The sequence below is a fragment of the Caretta caretta genome, chromosome 10 (genome assembly GCF_965140235.1).
Source record: "Caretta caretta isolate rCarCar2 chromosome 10, rCarCar1.hap1, whole genome shotgun sequence".
Classification (NCBI taxonomy): Eukaryota; Metazoa; Chordata; order Testudines; family Cheloniidae; genus Caretta; species Caretta caretta.
This window is the reverse complement of record NC_134215.1, coordinates 4024791-4046551: the sequence shown is the minus strand read 5'-3', so window position 1 is coordinate 4046551 and position 21761 is coordinate 4024791. Positions and strand designations below refer to the sequence as shown.

The 21761-nt window shown below is 48.4% G+C and overlaps 2 protein-coding genes across 10 annotated transcripts in view; one reads left to right on the top strand and one right to left on the bottom strand.

Annotated features, from left to right (window-relative positions):
- Window positions 1-8315, top strand: part of TSC2 (TSC complex subunit 2) — a 44032-nt gene extending 35717 nt beyond the window's left edge. For all 8 annotated transcript variants that reach the window (XM_048866410.2, XM_048866408.2, XM_048866405.2 and 5 more), the window contains 7 exons: window positions 689-775; window positions 1310-1496; window positions 2605-2744; window positions 4129-4207; window positions 5346-5437; window positions 5694-5792; window positions 6455-8315. In XM_048866410.2, coding sequence (XP_048722367.2) covers window positions 689-775; window positions 1310-1496; window positions 2605-2744; window positions 4129-4207; window positions 5346-5437; window positions 5694-5792; window positions 6455-6625 — 855 coding nt within the window. In that variant the 3' untranslated portion in view covers window positions 6626-8315. The remainder of the gene's footprint in view (window positions 1-688; window positions 776-1309; window positions 1497-2604; window positions 2745-4128; window positions 4208-5345; window positions 5438-5693; window positions 5793-6454) is intronic.
- A 917-nt stretch (window positions 8316-9232) lies between these two features.
- Window positions 9233-21761, bottom strand: part of PKD1 (polycystin 1, transient receptor potential channel interacting) — a 140689-nt gene continuing 128160 nt past the window's right edge. For both annotated transcript variants that reach the window (XM_048866375.2, XM_048866376.2), the window contains exons 42-46: window positions 21573-21747; window positions 19342-19629; window positions 17463-17597; window positions 16678-16992; window positions 9233-15973 (exon numbers count right to left, since the gene is read on the bottom strand). In XM_048866375.2, coding sequence (XP_048722332.2) covers window positions 15332-15973; window positions 16678-16992; window positions 17463-17597; window positions 19342-19629; window positions 21573-21747 — 1555 coding nt within the window. In that variant the 3' untranslated portion in view covers window positions 9233-15331. The remainder of the gene's footprint in view (window positions 15974-16677; window positions 16993-17462; window positions 17598-19341; window positions 19630-21572; window positions 21748-21761) is intronic.

Sequence of the window (21761 nt, the reverse complement as noted above, 5' to 3'; positions counted from 1 at the left end):
ACAAGTAGGTGTGTTGTTGCTTTGGTGGTAACAGCACCGGGTGAAATTGGGCAATGTGTGTTGGAGAAGGTGGCTAAACAATTGGTGGTGACCAATATGACAGACTGGGACTGGCCAAGGGGAGTTATCCGTCTCAGAAATAGATCAGAATAAAACCAGTGTTCTGTGGGGAAGTACAACTCTGTGGAGATGGCACAAAGCGTAGAGAACGTACTAGTAAAATATGAGTTTGGGTTGTCATTTCCTTGGTCCAAGTAGCAAACTAGCTCACCCATTATTTGTCCATCTCCCCGCTGAAGTACTGTTCTGTGTGACAGTATTATCCAGAAAAGTGTTTTCTACAGCTGACCCTGCAGTGAGTTCTCTATGCTTAGAGTTAAACACAGTATAAGAAGAGTCTATCAGTTTTCATGGCTGGTGCTTCAGATACATTCAGTTGTCAGGAGATTAAATTAATATGAAACATAAAAAACAGAAAACGGAATAATATACCCTATTAAACACTTTATTTGTATCAGTCAGACGCTAATATTATATGTGCCTTTCTGTGGTAAATACCTTAATGAAGTTTATCAAGGAATTATGTGGAGATCAGGAATCTCTCACTACATATGCTCTCAAGGTCTATGGTGTGGCTGTTTATCAGTGCCATTCAAAGAAATGACCAGTGAACATGTTTTAATTGTAGACATTTGAAAGTTCGGTGCAGCTCCTAGATCAAATTCCTTCCTATGATACCCACAAGATTGCCGTGCTCTATGTAGGAGAAGGACAGGTGAGTTCTTACACGTAGTAAAGTATAACTTTCACTAGAGGCCAAGCAGCTTCCCTTGAACTGCAGTAATTTCTACCCATTTTAAAGTAGCTTCTTTTTGTGGTGTGGGTTCCCAGTTTATTCGGAGAGTGCCCAAGAGATAGCAAAACGCCTTAAGGCCTGAGCTTTCTCCTTTGTACTTGTTCGTAGTGCTGTACAAGCACCGACTGTGCAACTTTACAGTAGCTGGGCTTATATTTCACTTAGTCCACTGTATCTTCTGCTAACCCCATTTCCGAGTGACTCTTCGTGACATTGGCATTTCTTCCATGTGGCCAGCTCTAGAAGCTTTGATGGCTTTAGGCAAATATTCTGCTAGCCCAGCCCAGACTCAGTGAACACTTTTGTCACCCACCTGTTCTGCCTGTACAGAGTCTGCCCTTGTGCTCTGCTTGCCAGTCGTGGAATCAGTTCACAGCACGTGTAAGGAGGTGAATACATTTTAACAGTAAGTACTTGAACCTCCCATATGAGACACTCAATTTTTTTCTCTAGAGCAACAATGAGATCGCTATTCTGTCGAATGAACATGGCTCCTACAGATACACGGAGTTTCTGACTGGCTTAGGGAAGCTCATTGAACTCAAAGATTGTCAGCCTGATAAAATTTACCTTGGTGGTCTGGACGTGTGTGGGGAGGACGGTCAGTTTACCTACTGCTGGCACGATGACATTATGCAAGGTAGGGCATCCCAATTAAAGGGTTACACTTCTTGGGGGACAGGAATGATGCCTTAATGCACAAGTCAGCGGGTCTGTACACCTTTAAACTTTACCCTGTGGTGCCAAATTGCTTCTGTTTTTGGGGTGTGGTAAAGAGAGGGATTTCCTACTAGCTTCCTGAGTCTGTCTGGGTTCCATGTTGTTTAATATGTTTAATCTTCTGCACTGATGGCTTGGGAGAGGTTGACACACACAAAATCTCGCTTTTTACTCTGAACATACAGACCATATGAGACATGGTTTTATGTCTGTCCTTGTGTCAAATCAGTCTTGTTTTATGGGCCACTGGAGTACCAGAAACCAGATGATGTATTATAGCAGCCATCTGCTACCATCGAAACCATGCCAGATGTTTCTTTAAAGAACAATATTTAAAGCTGAATGCTGTTGTCAACCTTAATCTCATGACTGGGTGTTACCACAGCATCACACGCAATCAGCAGTGAAAAGAAATACATTTAAAAGTCTAAGGTACTTAATTCTTTCTGTACATAGCAGATTCTCCTCATCTATGCTGCTGTGGCCCTACAGAAATTGCTGTAAAGGACTTTTTCCTTAAATCTCTCTTGGATGTTGGGACGTGTGCGCTAATAAATGTAGGGTAACAGGGAATACATCTGAGAAGGCGAACTCGTATGGGTCAGATTGGCCATTTTGGCCCCGATATAACTGGGAGCAGACTGAGGACTGCTCCCAAGTTGCACCAGCTTCAGAAGTCCCATAGGGTCTTCTCCACGGCCTCAAAATTGTCTGCAGCGCTTTGCACTCTGACCTGTCCCCCGTGCAGTGCAAAGCAGCTAGAATGGGGCCGGAGGAGCTGGCCGATCGTGTTCAGCTCTTACAAATCAGGACAGATTTGTCAAAGTAGCACAACATGAAAGTTCAGCTGTCAGTTTGACTTTCAGACAAATGCCATACACAGAACATTGCCGCTATAGGATCATAGATACCCTATCAATCTGTCTGTTCCAGCATCGCCTGCAGTAAAGTTATTAGTTGCATCTTCCATTTTCTATCCCAGTTTATTTTTGTTTGCTTGATTTTTTTTTCCCCCCTCCTTCCCCCAGCCATTTTTCACATTGCGACTTTGATGCCCACGAAGGATTTGGATAAATATCGCTGCGACAAGAAGAGGCACCTCGGGAATGACTTTGTTTCCATAGTTTATAATGATTCTGGTGAAGACTTTAAATTGGGAACGATAAAGGTACAAGAATTTACACTTGGGTCTGCTTATAAATAGAACCCTACCAAATTCTCAGTCCATTTTGGTCAATTTCACACAAATTTCAGCTATTTAAATCTGAAATTTCACAGTGTTGTAATTGGAGAGTGGCGGCTGCTGGCCGGGAGCCCAGCTCTGAAGGCAGAGCCGCCGCCAGCAGCAGCACAGAAGTCAGGATGGCCGGGGATGGGATCGCCACCCTGACTTCTGCCCTGCTGCCTGCAGAGCTGGGCCCTCGGTCAGCCGCCATCACTCTGCAGCTGCCCAGCTCTGAAGGCAGCAGTGTAGAAGTCAGGGTGGCTTGGTCTGGTGTTGCCACCCTTACTTCTGTGCCTTCAGAGCTGGGCACCTGGCCACTAGCTGCCGCTCTCCTGCCGCCCAGCTCTGACGGCAGCGCAGAAGGAAGGGTGGCAATACTGTGACCCCCCACCAAAATAACCTTGTGAACCCCCCCGCAACTCCCTTTTGGGTCAGGACCCCCTATTTGAGAAACACTGGTTTCCGCCATGAAATCTGTATAGTCTAGGGTAAAAGCACACAGAAGACCGATTTCATGGGGGGAGACCAGATTTCATGGTCCGTGACATGTTTTTCATGGCCGTGAATTTGGAGGGGCCCTACTCATTACACATCTGTTGGGCTGATGCAGCTCACTGGAAAGCATCCAAAGATGAACAGGACTTTCCACTTGCATGTCAGCAATGGGTTCTTTGTAAAATTGTTAATCTTTGTGTGTTATCTAAAGCTGTGGCTCCAGTTCAGATATTTCTTTGGTGGGGGGCAAGTTCCAGTCCTGGTCGGTCTCTCCTCCCCGCCCCTCAGGAACCCTGGTTCTCCTTCAGCAGGGAGTTTCCCCTCTCTGTGCCGCCAGGAGTCAAGTCCTTGGCAGACTCCCGTCTGTTCTGCCGTACAGGAACAGACGACCCATGCACCAGGTCACAGCGCCACTTCCTGAAATTTGGCTCTGCTGCCCCTCTGTCTGCATGGAGGGGCACCCAGGTCATAGTTTAGTGGCATTGCAACCACACAGCCAAGTGACGCTCCAGACCACTCCACCAATAGCCGTATTGATTTAGTACAGGACCCCAGCTTAAAAGTGGTCGGACCCTGGGCTGCAGTGCTCCGTGGCCTGTGGAACTTTTAGCGAGTGCAAATGCCTGGGGTGGGGGGAATGCTTCCCCTCCCCCAGCCTCGTAACTGGCGCCACTGGTCTAAAGACTGTTTGGTTATGAATTGGGACTTTTTACCTTGCTGTATTCAGACTGCATCAGTGGATTGCATCTGTAGATGTCAAATGGTTTCCAGTAAAATATGCCTGTAAGTGTTAGTTATGCTTCTGTGTTACAATATTTTGTTTCCTCCCTAGGGCCAGTTCAACTTTGTGCATGTTATAATCACACCGCTTGACTATGACTGTAACCTGGTGACGTTACAGTGTCGGAAAGGTAGGGTTAGTTCTCGAAGAATGTTTCTACTGGTTCGCACGACAACTTCCTTAACTTCATTGGAATGTTTGTACAAGTCTCCAGGTGGTAAAACTTTAGAATCGTAGAACTGTAGGACTGGAAGAGACCTCAATATAGGTCATCTAATCCAGTCCCCCGCCCTGAGGCAGGACTAAGTATTCTGAGCCAGTCCTCTTCTGTAACAGCATATCCCATATTGCCAGTTTACCTAGCTTAGGTAGACCCTTCCTGAACTGTGATTTGTACTCTCAGTAAAAGCTTTTTGGCTCCCTTTAGAGGAGCCCATTAGGGGAAATTCTCCAAAATTGTGTCACCACCTAGTATTTGGTGATGCATCCAATCAGTAATTCTTCCCCACTGGACCATAAGACTGCTATCTTCTAGTTACGGGGATGCATGGCGTCCCAGCCAGTGAATGGAATGCCTCCATTTTGGCTTATGCTCTGCACACTGGTATAGTGACACCATTTTTTGGCAGGTTGGAGGAAGAAATCCTGGTGGCTCGTCCCCCTTCAACTTCTTTCCCAGCAGTGCAGTGAGTGACCCTTGAGAGCTGGAGCTGAGCAATGCTCTTTTGAACATCAGTTGGAGGGGGTCACAGCTGTTTCAGGGCTTACTCCCTTGTTTAGGGCTGCGTGTGGGTCTTTTGCAGCCTTACTAGATCCCACATGGATCCCGAGCACGTATAAACAAGAGGCCAACCATACACCCCACGCCCCTCCCACAATGCACTTCTCTAATGAAACCCCTTCAAGTCTGAGAAACAGCTATGAATATTCTGCCCCGCCTCTGTGTTTTGGGGGAATAATGGATTGTGACTAGGGTTCCTGGGAAAGGCCTTCTGTGTGGAGCAGTCACAGCTTGGAAGGCCCAGAGTATTGCACCCCTGTGCCGTGAGCAATGTTACAGTAGAAGCTATAATGCTTTATGGAGACCTTTCTTTCAAGGCAATTGATTGGAGAGTAAAATGTATTCCCATTTCTCACTGTCTTGACTCTAATACTGGAAATCCTCATGAAGTTGAATGTATCACGTCACAGTACATATAATTACTGGCTAGTTCTGGTTTTTCACCTCTTAAAGTGACCATCTTTGAATCTTTTCCATTTTAACATAGACATGGAAGGGCTGGTGGACACGAGTGTTGCTAAAATTGTCTCGGATAAGAACCTGCCATTTGTAGCCCGCCAGATGGCCCTGCATGCCAACGTGAGTACTGTCTGGGCTCTCTTTAAGGACTGTTGCCTCTGCTAGGATCACGCTCTGCCACCCCAGGGAAATTAATGCAACTAGGCCAAGAAATTAAACTCTGAGAGCTCTTTTAGTTGAATAACCAGTCGAGTCAGATTTAGCATCTGAACTTCACAGACTGAGTTAACTTCAGTGACTAATTATGTTGTGTAAACAATGTATTACTCTTGTTGTCATGGGAGCTGTGTTTAAAACTTCTTTTCCCTTGAATCAGATGGCTTCCCAGGTTCACCATAGCAGATCGAATCCTACAGATACTTACCCATCAAAATGGATAGCGAGGCTACGTCATATCAAGAGGCTCAGGCACCGGGTAATTCAAGTCTGTTTTTCCTTCCCTGACACATTGCACATCTGGAATGCTTAGCACAAGCAAGCACAATCATAAATATCTGGAGAAAACAAGAATGAACTGTCAAAGGCCTGTGAATAAGTTAAAGGGATGTCTGCCTTGAATGCTTCAGGCCTTGTCTATGCTACAGGGAAAAGTGCTACGCAATTTGAGTTACGTGAATAACATAACTCAAGTCGACATAGCTTAGATCTACTTACTGCAGGGTCCACACTACGCAATGTCGACGGGAGATGCTCTCCCGTCAACTCCCCTTACTCTTCTCGATCTGATGGAGTACAGGAGTCAAGGGGAGTCTGATCTGCAGTCAATTTAGCGGGTCTTCACTCGATCCACTAAATCAACCGCCAATGCATCGATCGCCCCACATAAGTGTAGACAAGTCCTCAGACTAACCAAACTCTAGTGAGAATGATGTGTGGGGAAATAGGGCTACAGACAGCTAAAAAGCCCTCCATTTCCATTGGCTACAGTGGGAGTTGAGGACACCAGGTCCTGCAGGGTTGTGCGTGATATGCAGTGTTCAGATCCAAGTGGCAATTGGGAGAGCTGTACCTACTAACATGCCGAGGGGGAATTGTGGGGATATCCTGCTGACCTGTTCCTCCGTGATGGTCTTTCAGATCCGAGAGGAAACCCAGTACCAGACACCTGGCTTCCCCCTGATGCAAATGCACCCTTCTGCTCTTACTAAACCCCCTCCCCAAGTACCACAGGACCCAGCATCAGCCTATGAAACTGGGCAGAGAAAGCGGCTGATCTCCTCAGTGGATGACTTCACAGAATTTGTGTAAATCCCCATGTGATCAGTGTCTGCCCTCTGGCATGCGGCGGTGGGAGGAAGAGGGGAGTGAACACTCTTGACCCTGCACACTAATTCAGCACTGCCACAGGGAGACAACTGGGACTTGGAAACCCAGTGTGGCTATGTTACCTTGGTGTGAACTAGTTACTGGACTGCCATGTGACTCGGATAGACATCATCGTCTTGACTTTGAGTCGCCCACCATCATGAAATAAGAAGGATTTTCTACCCTAGTTGGAGAATCCCAGAGTGCACCAAGCTTATACATTTGGTCTTTATTTGGCTAGAGACATTAAGTGAAGTTTAAAGGTATCCATCTCTGCTAGCAGCTTTCGTACAAAATTTAAGCATTTCCCTAAGCAGGAGCAGGCAAAACAGCAAGTCAGGATACTTGTTCTGCACTCATCACTTGGTGGGACAATGGAGAAGCAAATGGTGTTTTGACCCAACCAAATGAAAGCTTCAGTCACAGTCTCTGGACAGTTGAGATCTCCATTTCCTCTACATGGGTGGAAAAGCTCTATTAGCATTCATGAGAGTTGCATGCACTTTCAGACTAGTTCTTAACACCAGCTCTAATTATAGGAATGTCCACTAGCTTCACAAGTTACCCGTAAAAACTGCAGCTGCTTTTATTTCCAATGAGCTCTCCTTGCTTGAGGACATCTGCATGAGTTTCCCACTCCAGTGAAATTGTTCTCTCATACCTTAACAATATAAGTAGGGAGATGTCTGCAGGTCAGTGGAGGGGGAGAATGGTAATCAAAACTGGTATGGAAATCGCTGACCATGAATAAACTGGCTTGTAATGAAGACTCTGTTAAACCCAGGATTCCAAAGACAATTTGGGCCAGTTTTAGAAATTATGAGCAAAGGATTTAGCTAGAGGCCCAGACTTGCTCCTGGTGCAGTCAGTGGCAAAGCTTCCATTGACTCCAAGGGTGGCAGGATGGTCCCCAAGAATGTGGCCAGGATGCTGGGAAGTAACTTGACCCCTTTGTGCATATTCACATACTCTGCTGAAAGGCAATCTTCAGAGAGGTGAGTGGATCTAAGTAGATAGCCCAATGTGTGACCAGGGTGCACTTGACTGGTCTTAAACCTGTTCTATAATGTGGCCTTGCCAGAAATCTTCCCTCAAATGCAAAATTTTCTCTTCCCTTTTAAATGACCGGTGGCTCTGGTTGGTGGCAGCATCGCCATATTGGACTTGTCATATGGTGACAGTCCCACCTTTGGAAGCCAGCAGTTTGGATTGTTTGTAAGGGGTCCTTTTAATGCAGGTGTGTGCCAGGCCTTTCAGAAGTAGCATGTCTTGTGGTGAAAGATAACGGGACACTACACTACCATAATGGGAGAAGTTATGTAAGCTGGAACGTACTGTGACTACTTTATTGTGGCTTTTGTCACTTCTCAGTGACTGCTGTCCTCATCAAAATGAGTGATGAGCTCTTAATTTGCTAAACAAGATGCTAAACTCAGTGACTGGATAACAGCAGTTTTTAGAGACTGGGTAACTTCTGAGTAATTTGAATGGAATCCAAGGCAAAGCAATCGAAAGCTGGAATTCTTTGGGAGACTTTTTTTTGGAGGGAAAGGGGACTGTCCAGTAACTCATGTGTACGTCCTATTTTGAGTGTTTATAAATTGTAATTGAAATAAAAGTATTTGTATGGTTACTGATATGGGCAATCTCTCGTGTTGCGTATCGGAATTGCTCCGGATGAATCTGCTCCATCATTTGGCAATAAGGCCATTTCCCACTGACCTGTTTCTTCTCTCTGACCTGTGAAAGGTGTCTGGTACTAGAACCCCACTTGTCCAAAGAACAGGTACTGTATGGGCGGCAGCAGCAGGACAAACTCCCACCCTACCTTGCCAGTTAGCCTCAACCCTGATTGGGAAGGATGGCTAGGCATAAGCATAGATTAGTTCTCATGGCCCATTCAGTCCTTGGCCTCTCAAGACTGTCTTTAACGAGGCCAGTGGTGAAGTGTAGACCCGTGTCTGAGCAGCACTGAACTGAGAACCTATGGACTCCGTTCCCAGAAGCACCACTTTGTAAAGTGTTTGGGTGCTGCTACCTGGGGCAGAAGTAAGATGCTGACTCCCCTCCTGTGAATTTTTCAGATCTTAAAGTACGTAATGGTATGTAACCACCTGCTGCAGCTGCAGGAATGCTGGTGTTTCCCGGTGACATATATGGAGCCTCATATGACCTATGTTGAGTCCATGCGTCAGATACATGTTCAGCCACAAGGAAGTGAGTCTCTTTTACGTGGAGCAAATTCTGTATTCATTTTAAAGTAGAACGTCTATCAAAGATCTCAAAGCTCCTTAATGAAGTAACATTGATTAATTACCCCGCTATCAATTTGTTGTCAATAATCAAAACCAGATATTTTTCAGAGGTTTGAATTTACTCAGTATTTGAAGTTGTCAAGTTGGACTAGCTCTGAAGCTAATAGCTTTCAGACCTTTCTGTTGTACTTGTGGCACAGTACCTCCTAGATGCATCCTTCAGACAGTGGTGTATATGGATTGCTAACAGGCAAAGAGGATGTTGTGGCAGCTTCCAACAAAAGCATAGCAGACATTTACTTAGCAGTCCATGGTTTTTATTTGACATTGTCATTTTGAAGAAACATTTCCCACAGTTACAAAATAGGCTATTTTGTTTGCAAATGTAACATTGACCAGAAGGCAATATTTTGATGCATTGGTCCTGATCATCCATTGCTACAAAAGCATTATATAGATTTCCCCCCCCCCCCCCAAACCCCACCCCTTAACTAGCTGATAGGGTTCTGTATTAAGCAGCTTGATACTATTGCATCATTGTGAGACTTAAGGCAATAAATAAGAAACCATCTCTTGGTGACTATAAACACAAAATATACATTCAAGAGTATTTATTAGTTAGGGATGCAAGTCAAATGTATTGCTGTTGACAAGGAGTATAATCTCATGACTAATAGTTCTGGCTGCTGCTAAGCTCAGATTTCATATACTTGCTACCTCACCTGTGACACTTCAAGGAACCCCATGTGTGTGTCTAAAGGCTCCATACAAACAAGTGCTCCTATGAGAACTATGATAGCTTCAAAGCTGTATGACTGAAGTGTCTGGCTTTTCTGAAACACCTGTGTGGGCTCTAGAGCTGCTCCACCTACTGGGATCCAAGAAAAGTAGCAGGACAGTTGTCCTAACCCATCTTTGCTCTTCTGCAGTTAGAAGAAGCACTGGTAAGACTCATTCACACCACCATACATACGCGCACACAGCTAGCTGGATAAGAAACTCATTCACTTTAAGGCCTAACTTAAGAAAAACCTGGCTCTTCACATTGGGAGCATCCTAACTTTAACCTTTACTGCCACCTATGAGCTTACTAAAGGCTGTGCAAACCGCTTTGGCTTTCAGTTCGCCATCATCTCTTAACTTGTTAACTTGTCCCTGTGTTAACTGTGTTCAGTCAACTTCCTCTAACACAGCCTATTCAAGGCTTTTGTGGGAGAGGGGAGTCTAAATACACTATCTACTGTAGCCAAACTAAAGCTGACAACAAGCGTCTCATTTTTGCCCTTTAACTCTTAAAGGTTCTATTAGACTTTCAGAGCCCTTGGCAATTAACTGATACATTCAGCCGTAGTACCTAGTCCCTGCAGATACCATTTAGCTCTTGGAAATTCCAGTTGATTGAGAGGCCTCTTACCTCAGATAGATATTAACCATCCTCCAATACTATGTTTTTAATGGCTGTCATCTCTCCAGCCTGTCCTAGACGAGACCACGTGTTCAGTGGCGCTGTAAAAGTGGAGTCTTTGGCTGGCCAGTTAATTCTGTTCCCTGCATAGGGGTCAGATCCCTAATCGGAACAACTAGAGCAATGCTGTCTAGTGTAGTGGGCAATTGTTTTAATCCATGTGGGAAGCTGTTAGCAGTCCTGGTGTCATATGAGCATGGATATTTATAATCAGGGAGGATCATTTTATTGTGTTCTCATCTGGCCTGGCCTCGTATGGTGGTCTGCACTCATAAACATTCTTACAACGTGGGAGGGAGACCCTGTGGTAATGATATTTTTTTCCCTGAGCTGCACTCCAAACCATCCATCCTCCACGTCCTATCTTCCCAAATGGAAAAGGGGACGCTAATTAGTTTGCTCAGCTGGCAGAGCAAGCTTGCAGATAGGGGGTGCTAGTGGCCATGGGAATGCTGGGGTGAAACAAACTTGGGAGGGTATCATGTTCACTGCAGCATTGGGTGTGGGGAAGTGTCTGTCTTCATTGTAGACAAGACCTAAGTGTGGGAAAAAGTTCCTAGAGCTGGGATAGGAAGGATATTCAAATAGTGAAATTCCCACTAATATAAAACTAGACCTCACCTTATGTAAGGATCCTAGAGGCACTTGTCTGTCTTGTGCTTGCTTTTCCCTCATCTGGACATAGTGGTGCTAATTCCCTTATTTGTTAACCATCAAAACTCATCTGATTTCTAGAACCGTTTCTCCTCTTGAGGCTAACCTTCCCCAGATCTAGACACTTCTTATATCAGAAGGTGTGCTGAATGTAGAAAATGGAATTTAATCACAAAGAATCCGTTCTGAGATGCCCTATTATCCCGTTACCACTTGTTCTAAAGAAAGCTATAGCAGGCATGTTGGAATGTTTGTTCATTTTAAAAGGCAGCAGATACTTGAAAATCCTTCCTTAATACAGTAATACTGTTAGAAGTTTGCCTTTACCTCCAGTCCTTTCACACCACTTAATTCTCAAACCTTTTCTCCAAGAACCTCCAAGACTCCCTTGAAAGAGTCATCAATTAAAGGCAGAAGAGGGACCATTAGACTTAGGCTTACCTGCGTTACACAGGCCAGAGGATTTCATCCAGTTACCTCTGTACTGAGCCCAAAGCATTGGTTCTGTCTCTCAGCCTCCCCGTCCCTGCAGTGAGATGAACAAGTAATACCTATGGTACCGCTAGGGAAAAGGCCTCCTGGAAATTGTGACTTTGTGCAAGGTCACACAGCACATACTGTAGGCCTAGAAGGGCTGAGTCCTGGTTACTGTCAGTTAAATCACACACCCCTTCCCTTCTAATTTGATAGAGGAGCCTGTCTGCTTCATTTTTTTCCCAAGCATGGGGAAAATCAAGTGATTGTCCAGATGGCACTAAGGCACTTCTGTGTTTATATGATACACCTCTCCTCTAATGCTGCTTTGTCTCCAAAGTCGGGCATTGGGAATCTAGCGGAGACTTTGTGGTGAGTACTTAAACGGTGGCCATGCTGCTTGTAAAAAGTAGAGGGAACTGGGGTTGTTAAAAAGCCATGGTTAAATAGTCTGAACGTGCCTCTCCCCCTCACCCCAAAAAAAAAAGTCCAAGGGCAGATGGATTGCAGTAATAGGAATATTAAACCATTTTTGTCTAGAACATAGAAGGGTTAATTGCTGTAAACTCAATAGCAAAACCTGCCCCTGGTTCTGGGTTCAGTTCTTGTAGCTGAACTATCCTGGAACAGTAGTGGTGGTGATTTTGTTGGCACTGTTTTCCTGACTGACTTTAGTACCTGCAGCTAAGGGATGAGTACCATTAACGTCCACCTGCCGTTTTCCAACTCTTATCCTCCCACTCCAGATGCCACTTCCAAAATTCCAAACACTTAATGTTTGCCCCAACCACAGCTGTTCCATCACCTATGTGAAGAGTGCCTGTGGTTCCTGCTTCCATTTCCTTCCATCTGTACTCTACTTACCCCCGGCTTTCTGTTCTTTCATGCCCTTCCTATCACCACCAAGCCACCTTGCCGTTGTAAAGAGAACTTTCTTTGTACATCACGCTAATCCCTCCCCCACGCCCTCTGCAACATCTTGTCTAATTCTGTCCTCCGCGCAACTAGTACAATAACTTCCATGGATGTAAACCCGATGGCCAAGAAACCCCACGCGTGCTGCTCAAGTCTCCACAGAGAGGGAAGCAGATGGGGAGTGCAGCACAAGGAAAATCAAGATGGATACAATCTGGGGATTGTTGGAATACAACGCTGTGTGCAAACCATCTCATGCACACAGCAGGAGAAAGGCATCAGGAGCTGGAGAGTGAGAACAAGCAGCAAAAAGGTCAGAAGAACTAACTCCAATGGAAGTGTCTTTGGGGAAACCCTATCTCTAGCCTTTATAAAGTTACTTAGCTAGAAAGGAGCACAGACTTTTCCGCTTAGGGCTCTCTCCTCCTCTGGATTAGATAGTTGCAATGCTTGGAAAGGAGAGCTCTGTTACAAGCCAAGTGTCTTCCAAGAGCGGAAGCAATGGAGGCTAGATGGAGTCTAACAGGAGATGCTGTACCATGAACAATGGCCCCTGCAAACATTGGCCTTTGGTTTCGAAGAGCTCCATAGAACAATGTTACCTTTCAAAAGCACTGAGCAAGCCAGAGTGGGGAACAACACAGTGCATCGCGAAAGATCCCGCTGTCACTCTCGGCTCCATGGGTTGGGACTGCCGTAGCGCCAGCCCGGCCCACACCTCATCTGGCACAAGAGCACGCACGCCACACGCACTCTGACACCTAATACTTTATATACAATGAACATTCCCAGAAAGAAGCACTTAATACATCCTTTAAATAACTCTGACAACAGTGTTCTGTCTCCTATCTACATGTGTCAAACATGGTACCGATGCTATGAAAATATAGCAAATATATACATTTCAAAACCCCGTATAAATTACTTACAATATACATAACGCGGAATGACAAGGGTGAGGTGAACACGGGCTGGCCAGGGGGTTTCCACGGGCACTAGCTGCCAGGGAGGTTTTGCTATTGGTAGCACCACTTACCATAGTGGGAAATAATTTACATAGGCTGTGGCTGCCCAGAATAGGTGCATTTGATTGATTGTTACCCACACCAATTGTCTAAAAGGGAGTGCTGGACAAGTACCTGCCATGGCATATCAAGCATAGCACAGCTGTAGCTCGATATACTGTGGATTACAGCGAAGTCGGGAGTGGAAGCAGGTTGGAGTAGGAGCGGATACATCTTCCTGTCCCAGACAGAAGCAAATTAAGAACCATCTGCCCCTGTCTCTCACCACCTGCCTCTGCTGGCAGGTGGCTTATTCCCTGCGTCACCTAGTGCGTTAATTTTTTTAATGCATTTGTTGTTCCTCTTTGGAAGCTCCTAAGAGTGCTGGTGAGTAGGTTTGAGTGTCATTGGCTGGCACCCAGCCCCTGAGGCAGGGCTGCTGCTGGGGATGGTTCACTGGGGAAGTGCGTTCACATTACCGTTTGCTCATTTCCGTTTATGATTTTTTTTTACACAAAAATACTGCTTTCGTGATATATTATTCCATTCTTGTTAAAAAGGTCGCATGTGTCATTGTTAGCCAAGGAAAGCATTGTTAAAGTGCTCGGCAGTACATACAAAAAAGTAAACCAAAGAAAAAAAATTACATATGTCAATACATTCCTTCAACTATAAAAACCAAGCAACCAACGCACCATACTTACCCATTCAATCCACTGGCTGGGGGAAGATCAGTAGCTAAAGGGGAGCTGGGCCGGAATGGAGCCAGCATGCCGGCAGCCCCCTCTTTTAAGTGACCAATTAAAAGAACCCCCCCCCCAGGTCTCCAGTACCTTTTTGGTTGAGCTGTCACTAATTGCCATGTCCTAAGACTGGCTGATCATTGGAAGTGGTGGCTTAATGTGGATTTCATGGTCATTCATATTTTTTAAATATTGAATTTCTTTAAATACAAATAATAGTACCAAATGCTGGAGGATAACACTAGCCAATACTGAAAACTAACTGATCTGGGTGCAGATACTGTCACTCTATATTCATGCCAATACAAATATTGAATTAAATATTCCCCTGAAACCTGTCGTTTTCCTCCACAGTGTGACTAGTCTGTGAATCCAAAAGTCTGTTAAACCTTAACTACTCGCAATTTCAGCTCCTCTCTTCCCATTTTGGCGCAGCCAGCTGAGCACGGGAAATCCGTCTTGAGTTGCTCCTTGCACCATTCACTTTACTTCGCAGCAGTTCTTGATAAAACAACTTAACAATAACAGGCCTCTGCTTTTGGAATCTGTTCATTTTGTTTGAAGCTAGGGTCACTTAAAAAGAGAGACACTTCTTTTTAATATTGCCCTGATTAATGTTGCTTGCCCTCTTGCTGCCAACGCTAAATATTAGGTGAGACCCCTGCGGCTTCTCTCATCTGGCCTTCTTGGTGAAGCTGAGTCTCTCAGGTTGTCCTGGACTGAAGGGCCAAACAGTCTCCAACGACACCAAAAAGCTGTGAAACCATCGCTAAAGTAAACAGGAAACTGAGGCACCTTGGTAATAGAAGCTGCCAGTATGTACAACACACAGTGGCTGTGTCCATCTTCATTAGGCACTTGGGAGGCTCAAGGCAACACCTGTGTTCTTAGCCGCGTGTCCCGAAGCGGCAGTGATACTGCTAGCATCTAAGCTGGCCAAGAGCCCGGGAGGGCACAGTGGCTCCCCAGTCCTTGGTGTGGCGTGAGTGCGTCAGCTTTCCACGCCGGTTCCCTGCAACTTCCGTTTCTGACTCCGAGTTGCGGTGGAACCTTCCCGGGCCACGTTACGAGGCTCTCTCTGCCTTCCCAGGGGAGGGACAGTGAGGTATTTTCCCAGAGACGCTGCACATGGTCTCCAGTTACTTGATGCTGGGGTGGACCTTGTTCTTTGCCCGCAGTGGCTTTTTCTTCCTGACCACTGGCGCCGTGGTGGCATACGTCTTGTGCGGGGAGAGCAGAGAAGAAGCCATGCTGAGGCCCCTACTGGCCCGGACTATCCGGCTGGGCGCACAGCCCGTGCTGCTCTGTAGGGCACCCAGGGCGCTGGTGGGATGGGAGGGCAACAGAGGGTCTCCGGGAGGATGCAGGTCGGCGTCGGAAAAGTTCTCAGGATAAAGTCCCTGTCTCCCCTGATCTGTGCTCCCCAGGTGGTACCGACTCAGCAGGTCCTCAGTCATCTGGATGTACTTCATCCTGGTCCTCCTGCTCTGCGAGTCCTCCAGCTGCTGCTCCATGCGGTAGACGTCCTCCGTCACCTGGTTCACTCGGTCAAACTGGGCCAGCAGCATCTCGAAGAGGGAGAGGAGCCGCTGGACATCAGCATCCATCTCTGAGCTCTCTCTGGTGCTCAGCACCAGGCTGAGCCCGTCCAGCTGGCTCGAAGAGGTGGAGGCCCTGGAGCTGTCAGAGGCTGCGCTGGGGGTGGGACCCCGGAAGGATTTGTCACTGGAGGACCGGGATGGTAATGGCTCCATCCCTTCGAACCTCACCTTGTGCCGAAACTGGAAGGGAAGCGAGAGCGAAAGAGGGTTAGTACAGAAAACAGGCACTTGTGAACCCTTGCCTGTCGCCCCAGGGTGGGAGCACCCCCTGCAGGTGCCTGCTCCAAGCCAGCAGGCAGGATGGGGGTGAGCTCTTCACGTCCGCCTTGAATGACTGTCTCCAACTGCAGAGTGCTCCCCACTTGGCCTGGCCGGATGGTGGGGTGACCTGAATGAGAAGAAGGGTGGGGGGGTTTATATACCCACCAGCCTGATTAGAAACCAAACTGAACCGTGGGGGTGGCACAACATGGACATGCAGGGGACAATGCTGGGGGCAGTCTCTGCTCCTGCCAGCCAGGACACGAGCATTGCCACCAGTCCTCTACCTGGGACACCAGCTATTGTTACCAGTCCTTCCGCCTCCTGCCAGTGATGGCCCCTGTGACCCATACTGCTGTGAACAGTGGCCTGTCACCGTTTGCCCCCACCCTGCTGCACAACTGCAATGGGGGAAACAATCAGAGTGTTTGTGTCACTGGCCCCCACGGCCCTGTGACTGCAAAGGCCGGCCGAAACACTGCAAAACCATGCATCCCATGTGGCCCACAAGGGACCGGGGCTCCTGGCTGGCCGTGACCCACCAGCCAGGAGCCCTGGGCCTCCCCCTGGCTAGCACACTGCACAGAGGTGGAGGGTGGAGCCCGATGGGACTGTGCACCTACTTCCTTGACTTTGCTGAAGCCCATCCAGAGCTTCAGCCTGCGGACGAAGAGCTCCACCATCTCATAGTCCTGGGGCTCGAAGGCCGGGCGGTACAGCTCGAAATTCATCTCCCGGTAGCGGTGGACAAGCACCGCGGCAAACAGCCTCAGCACGATCCACATCTCCAGCACGATGTAGCTGGCGCAGAACAGGTAGTACAGCCCCGAGGGCTCGGGCAGGCAGAGCCGGAGGTTCACGCTGCCGCGGACCACAGCCAAGAGGAGCAGGAGGCTGCTGCTGAAGCTGCGGAAGGATTCCGAGCAGGAGGAGAAAAGCTGCGAAGGAAACGCAGGGGTTGCAATGAAAGGCCGTTGTCTCAATGGCCGAGTGGCCATACCCCGCCTTCGAGACTGCCTTTCGGTCCCAGACCTCCGAGCGCCTTGCAAAGGCAGGCAAGCAGCAGCATCCCCAGCTACACCACAGGGGCTTAGGAGGCGGGAGCCCTGCTCCATCTATCAGCTACAACATTGATGGGCTGCCCCTGTGCCCCCTGCCAATGGGGCCTCAAGGAGTTCTTGGAGTTCCATCCCCATGGTCGCCTCAGCCACTGATGACTCTGCTGCAGGCCAGGAAGGGGCCAACTGCAGTGTGGCCCCCTCAGCTGAGCCTCGCTCACCAGAATGCTCTGGCTTGGATCAGAGCTGAGGTCTCTCTAATGAACCCTTCCCTTTGTAGCTAATCAAGTCTCCTCTCCCTCAGCAACGCCCAGCTTAGGGTGAGTCTTGACTGTATAATAAACATTTACCAGGAAGCCAAGCTGGGTATAAGCAAGGACGAGCAGCGCGAAGGCCAGCCCGGCAGCAGCCAGCTCCTTCGTGGACTTCTGCAGGGTTTTGCCGAACACAGACCATTGCCGGACAAAGCGCAGCTGTTGGGCAGCCTGAGACCAAAGAAGAGAAGCCAGGTTTATACCCGTGGGGATCAAGGAATCTGCTGCATGTGTTTCTGGGGTAGCGTTCCACCCTGGGGCACTGTTGCAAAGAAACAGACACTGCCTGCCCGGTGTTCAGGGTCCACTTGCACTGCTGGCATGTGGTTGATGAAGGTCCAAGTACCCTCAGCCCATTTTCGACCCCTGCCGTTAAAACATCTGCACTGGCTAAAGCAGCCCTCGGATGGGGGGTTCGAACTCATTTAAATAAACACAGCAAACTTCAGAAGAAGAAGCGTGTGCTGCTCCTGCTGGCCGCCTGGGCAGCCATTGCGCTCTGCCAGTCTGTTGCCACGTTGGTTCCCCCCCCAAACTGTGTACGGGTGAAGTTTTTATCAGTCAAACGGACCTGAGAGCCTAAAGCTGCCTGCATGGCCCTGCGCTTTAGACTAGACACACGCGACCTGCGCTGTCTCTCCCCTGTGTGAATGCTGGGGGTGTGAACTAAAAGGTATCTAGTTCGTGTTAATGCTTGGTAATGTGTCGCTTAGCCTCGTGCATCCAGGCTCTGGTTAAGGGGTGGGAGGGGAGGACGTTTCAGCATCGAGGGTCCCTTGCAGAGAACGTCCTGCCAGCAGCCCTGCCTGTTTATAATAAGGGAGTTCTAGTTTGAGTGCTACTTCCTCATCTCAACCGTAGCAGCATGGTCTAGGGCAGGGGGAGGCTTCAAAGGATAAAACCAACCCCATGTGTGGCTCTCTGCTGGAGCACAGACCAGTATAATGGCCAGGCTGCTGGTGTGTAGAAACTACTGGCCCGGCATGCTGGCCTGCATTATTGTCACATTGTGTGGGTGTGCTCCCCCATCTGTCTCACCCCCCACCCCCATTGTCTCTTGTCCGACCCTGTAAGGTCTAAGGGGTAGGGAGTATCTTTGTTCTATTTCTACAGCACCTAGCGCACATTTCTGGAGGTATGGTTAGCGTCACCAGCCCTTTTCTGAACAGCTAGTTTGCAATTGCACTTAAGCTACATCTCATGACCATTACTATTCATTAAATACAGCTGGGTACCAGGGTGCCATGTACATAAATCTGGTGAAGAGAACATGGTCAAGTTCATCTCCTATACAAACTGAGCACTATGTAATTTAACCCAGGTTTATAGACCAGAATATTATAAGAGTTGGTGTATTGCATTATACTGTCTAAGGGCTCATGGACAGATCTGCTAAAGTGCCCAGTACCAACAAGTGGAATCAGGTTTTGGGAGGTGCTGGGAGCTGAGCTCTTTTGACAATCTGGCCTGCGAAGCAGAGGTTTCCTTTGAGAAGTGAGCGAACCTGACTCCACGTTTGTGTTTCACTGGTTCCATATCAGTTTGGTTGGCTTACACAAATGGGGATCTGATGGTCACCCTTGCATCTTCAAGGCTGGGCTTCAGAAAGCAAGATGGCTGGCGTTCCTCAGCTGTACCGCAGTATCTAGAATCATACGACTGGAAGGGACCTCAAGAGGTATCTAAGTATCTAATACTAAGTGTTATCTAGACCATCCCTGACAGGTGTTTGTGTAACCTGTCTGTTCTACTCTTCATAAAGGAGAGACAAGGATCTAACTACTACTCATGCTCTGGATCTAACGCTGCACAGGAAAGGAGACTTGGGACAGGCGTAGCTGACTCAAATGTTGCCCCACCTGCATGACGTGCATTCAAGACCTTGCACTACCTCACAGCAGGCCCACTGCCATACCTTCACAGTCAGCAGGAAGAGAAGGGAGGCAGCCAGGCTGTTGAAGACTGAGTTGAGGAAGGCCACCTGGTAAAAGCTGGTGAAGCCCTTGCGGTTCTTCAGATAGTTTGCCCACTGCTGGTCAGCAATGGTGGCTTGGCTTAAGTGCACCACCACGGTGCAGGTGGTCAGAAGGATGAGCAGCCATTGGCTGTAGCTCCCAAATACGGCGAAGTAGGCCCTGCCTTCCTTCTTGATGAAGAGGGACTCGGAGACCACAAAATAGACCACAAACACCATGAGGAAGACCTGTAATGTAGGGGAGGAGGAAGAGTTCATCCAGAAAGAGGTGTTCAGAGTGGGGCAATGCTGATCACCCAGGGCCTCAATTACAGAACTGCAGTGCTGGCCCCTTGGAGCAGTGGCAGGGCCGTTGTCCCGTGATGGCAGAATGGGGTCCATACTACTGGCCTTTAACTCCCATGATGATGATATGGCTGCAACCCTGCCACCGAAACTTTGGGCCAAACCAGTCCCTGGTGTAACTCTGCTGACTTGCTGGTGATAGGTGAGCACTGGAGAGTGAGGCAAGGCTCTCCCTTTCTCTGGCGCCTGAGGGGCCAAGGGTACTGTCACTAGAGCACTCCCAGCCGAGAGAGCTAACTTAGGACTCACTTTCGAGCAGCGGTGCGCTAAGTTCTTGTTAGACCCTCATGGCCTGCCCAACCTGGGGTGGATCAAAGCACAAGGCTCCATGACTCTCCCCCAGTCCCCTAGGGCAAACTGCCTGGCTGGAGGCTCCTGGGAGGTTGGGGTTTTGTCTGTCAGAGGGCCTGACCATGCCACAGCCCTAAGGTGCCTCCCATCGGTACATAGGCCTCATCTATTAGCAATCGCCCATAAGAAGAGAGGATGAAACGTGTTTGGATTCTGCCTGAGGGGGAATTTTTCCCTCTCCCACCCAAAGAACACTCCTCCAAAAGGGACGTATTCAGTGACTGTATCCCTTGTACTAGAAGTGGTGATTGGCGTGCAGGCTTTGGGCCCAGCAATGGGGGTGGGAAACCATCATAGAATATCAGGGTTGGAAGGGACCTCAGGAGGTCATCTAGTCCAACCCCCTGCTCAAAGCAGGACTGATCCCCAATTAAATCATCCCAGCCAGGGCTTTGTCAAGCTTGACCTTAAAAACCTCTAAGGAAGGAGATTCCACCACCTCCCTAGGTAACGCATTCCAGTGTTTCACCACCCTCCTAGTGAAAAAGTTTTTCCTAATATCCAACCTAAATCTCCCCCACTGCAACTTGAGACCATTACTCCTTGTCCTGTCATCAGCTACCACTGAGAATAGTCTAGATCCATCCTCTTTGGAACCCCCTTTCAGGTAGTTGAAAGCAGCAATCAAATCTCCCCTCATTCTTCTCTTCCGCAGACTAAAGAATCCCAGTTCCCTCAGCCTCTCCTCGTAAGTCATGTTTTCCAGTCCCCTAATCATTTTTGTTGCCCTCCGCTGAACTCTTTCCAATTTTTCCACATCCTTCTTGTAGCGTGGGGCCCAAAACTGGACACAGTACTCCAGATGAGGCCTCACCAATGTCAAATAGAGGGGAACGATCACGTCCCTCGATCTGCTGGCAATGCCCCTACTTATACATCCCAAAATGCCATTGGCCTTCTTGGCAACAAGGGCACACTGTTGACTCATATCCAGCTTCTCGTCCACTGTCACCCCTAGGTCCTTCTCTGCAGAACTGCTGCCTAGCCGCTCAGTCCTTAGTCTGTAGCGGTGCATGGGATTCTTCCGTCCTAAGTGCAGGACTCTGCACTTGTCCTTGTTGGAGGATTGGGCCAAAAGAAATCTGATGAGGTCCAAGTCAGCCAGGTGACTCTGAGCCATGGGAGCAGGAGGCAACTATTCTCCTGAGCCAAAAGCACAACCTAAGGGGGTCCCCGACGGCCCTTCCACAGCACAACTGTGAAGCGCGTCTGGGAAACAGGGTCATAGCAGCAAGCAGAGCAGGGCCGAGTAACTCCCTCCGATAGCCAGATCCCAGTGATGTCCATCCACTGCGCTAAGGTTGCGACTGTGAGCAGGGCTGCCAAGGAGGGACAATGGTACCAGGACCCTGAGCGCAGGGGCCCCGCAAAAGCCTGTAACTGGGCTGAAATGGGGGCAGGCCTAGCGAATGTGATGGGAGCCCCAAATTTCTCTCCACAGGCCTGACTGAGAGGAGCAAGGTTGCTGAACTGACCATCATGACAAGCTGCAGCGTGACTCCCCCACTGAGACGCAGCAGGGGGAAGGGCCCAACTGCGATGGCGGCCACTGCTCGCCCCGCCATGGGGAACTCCAGGCGCAGGGTGACAGCGGCATGCAGGTCCACGCTGGGGTTGTACTGCGTCAGCTCCACAAAGACCGCTCTGCTCCTGTGGGGACAGAG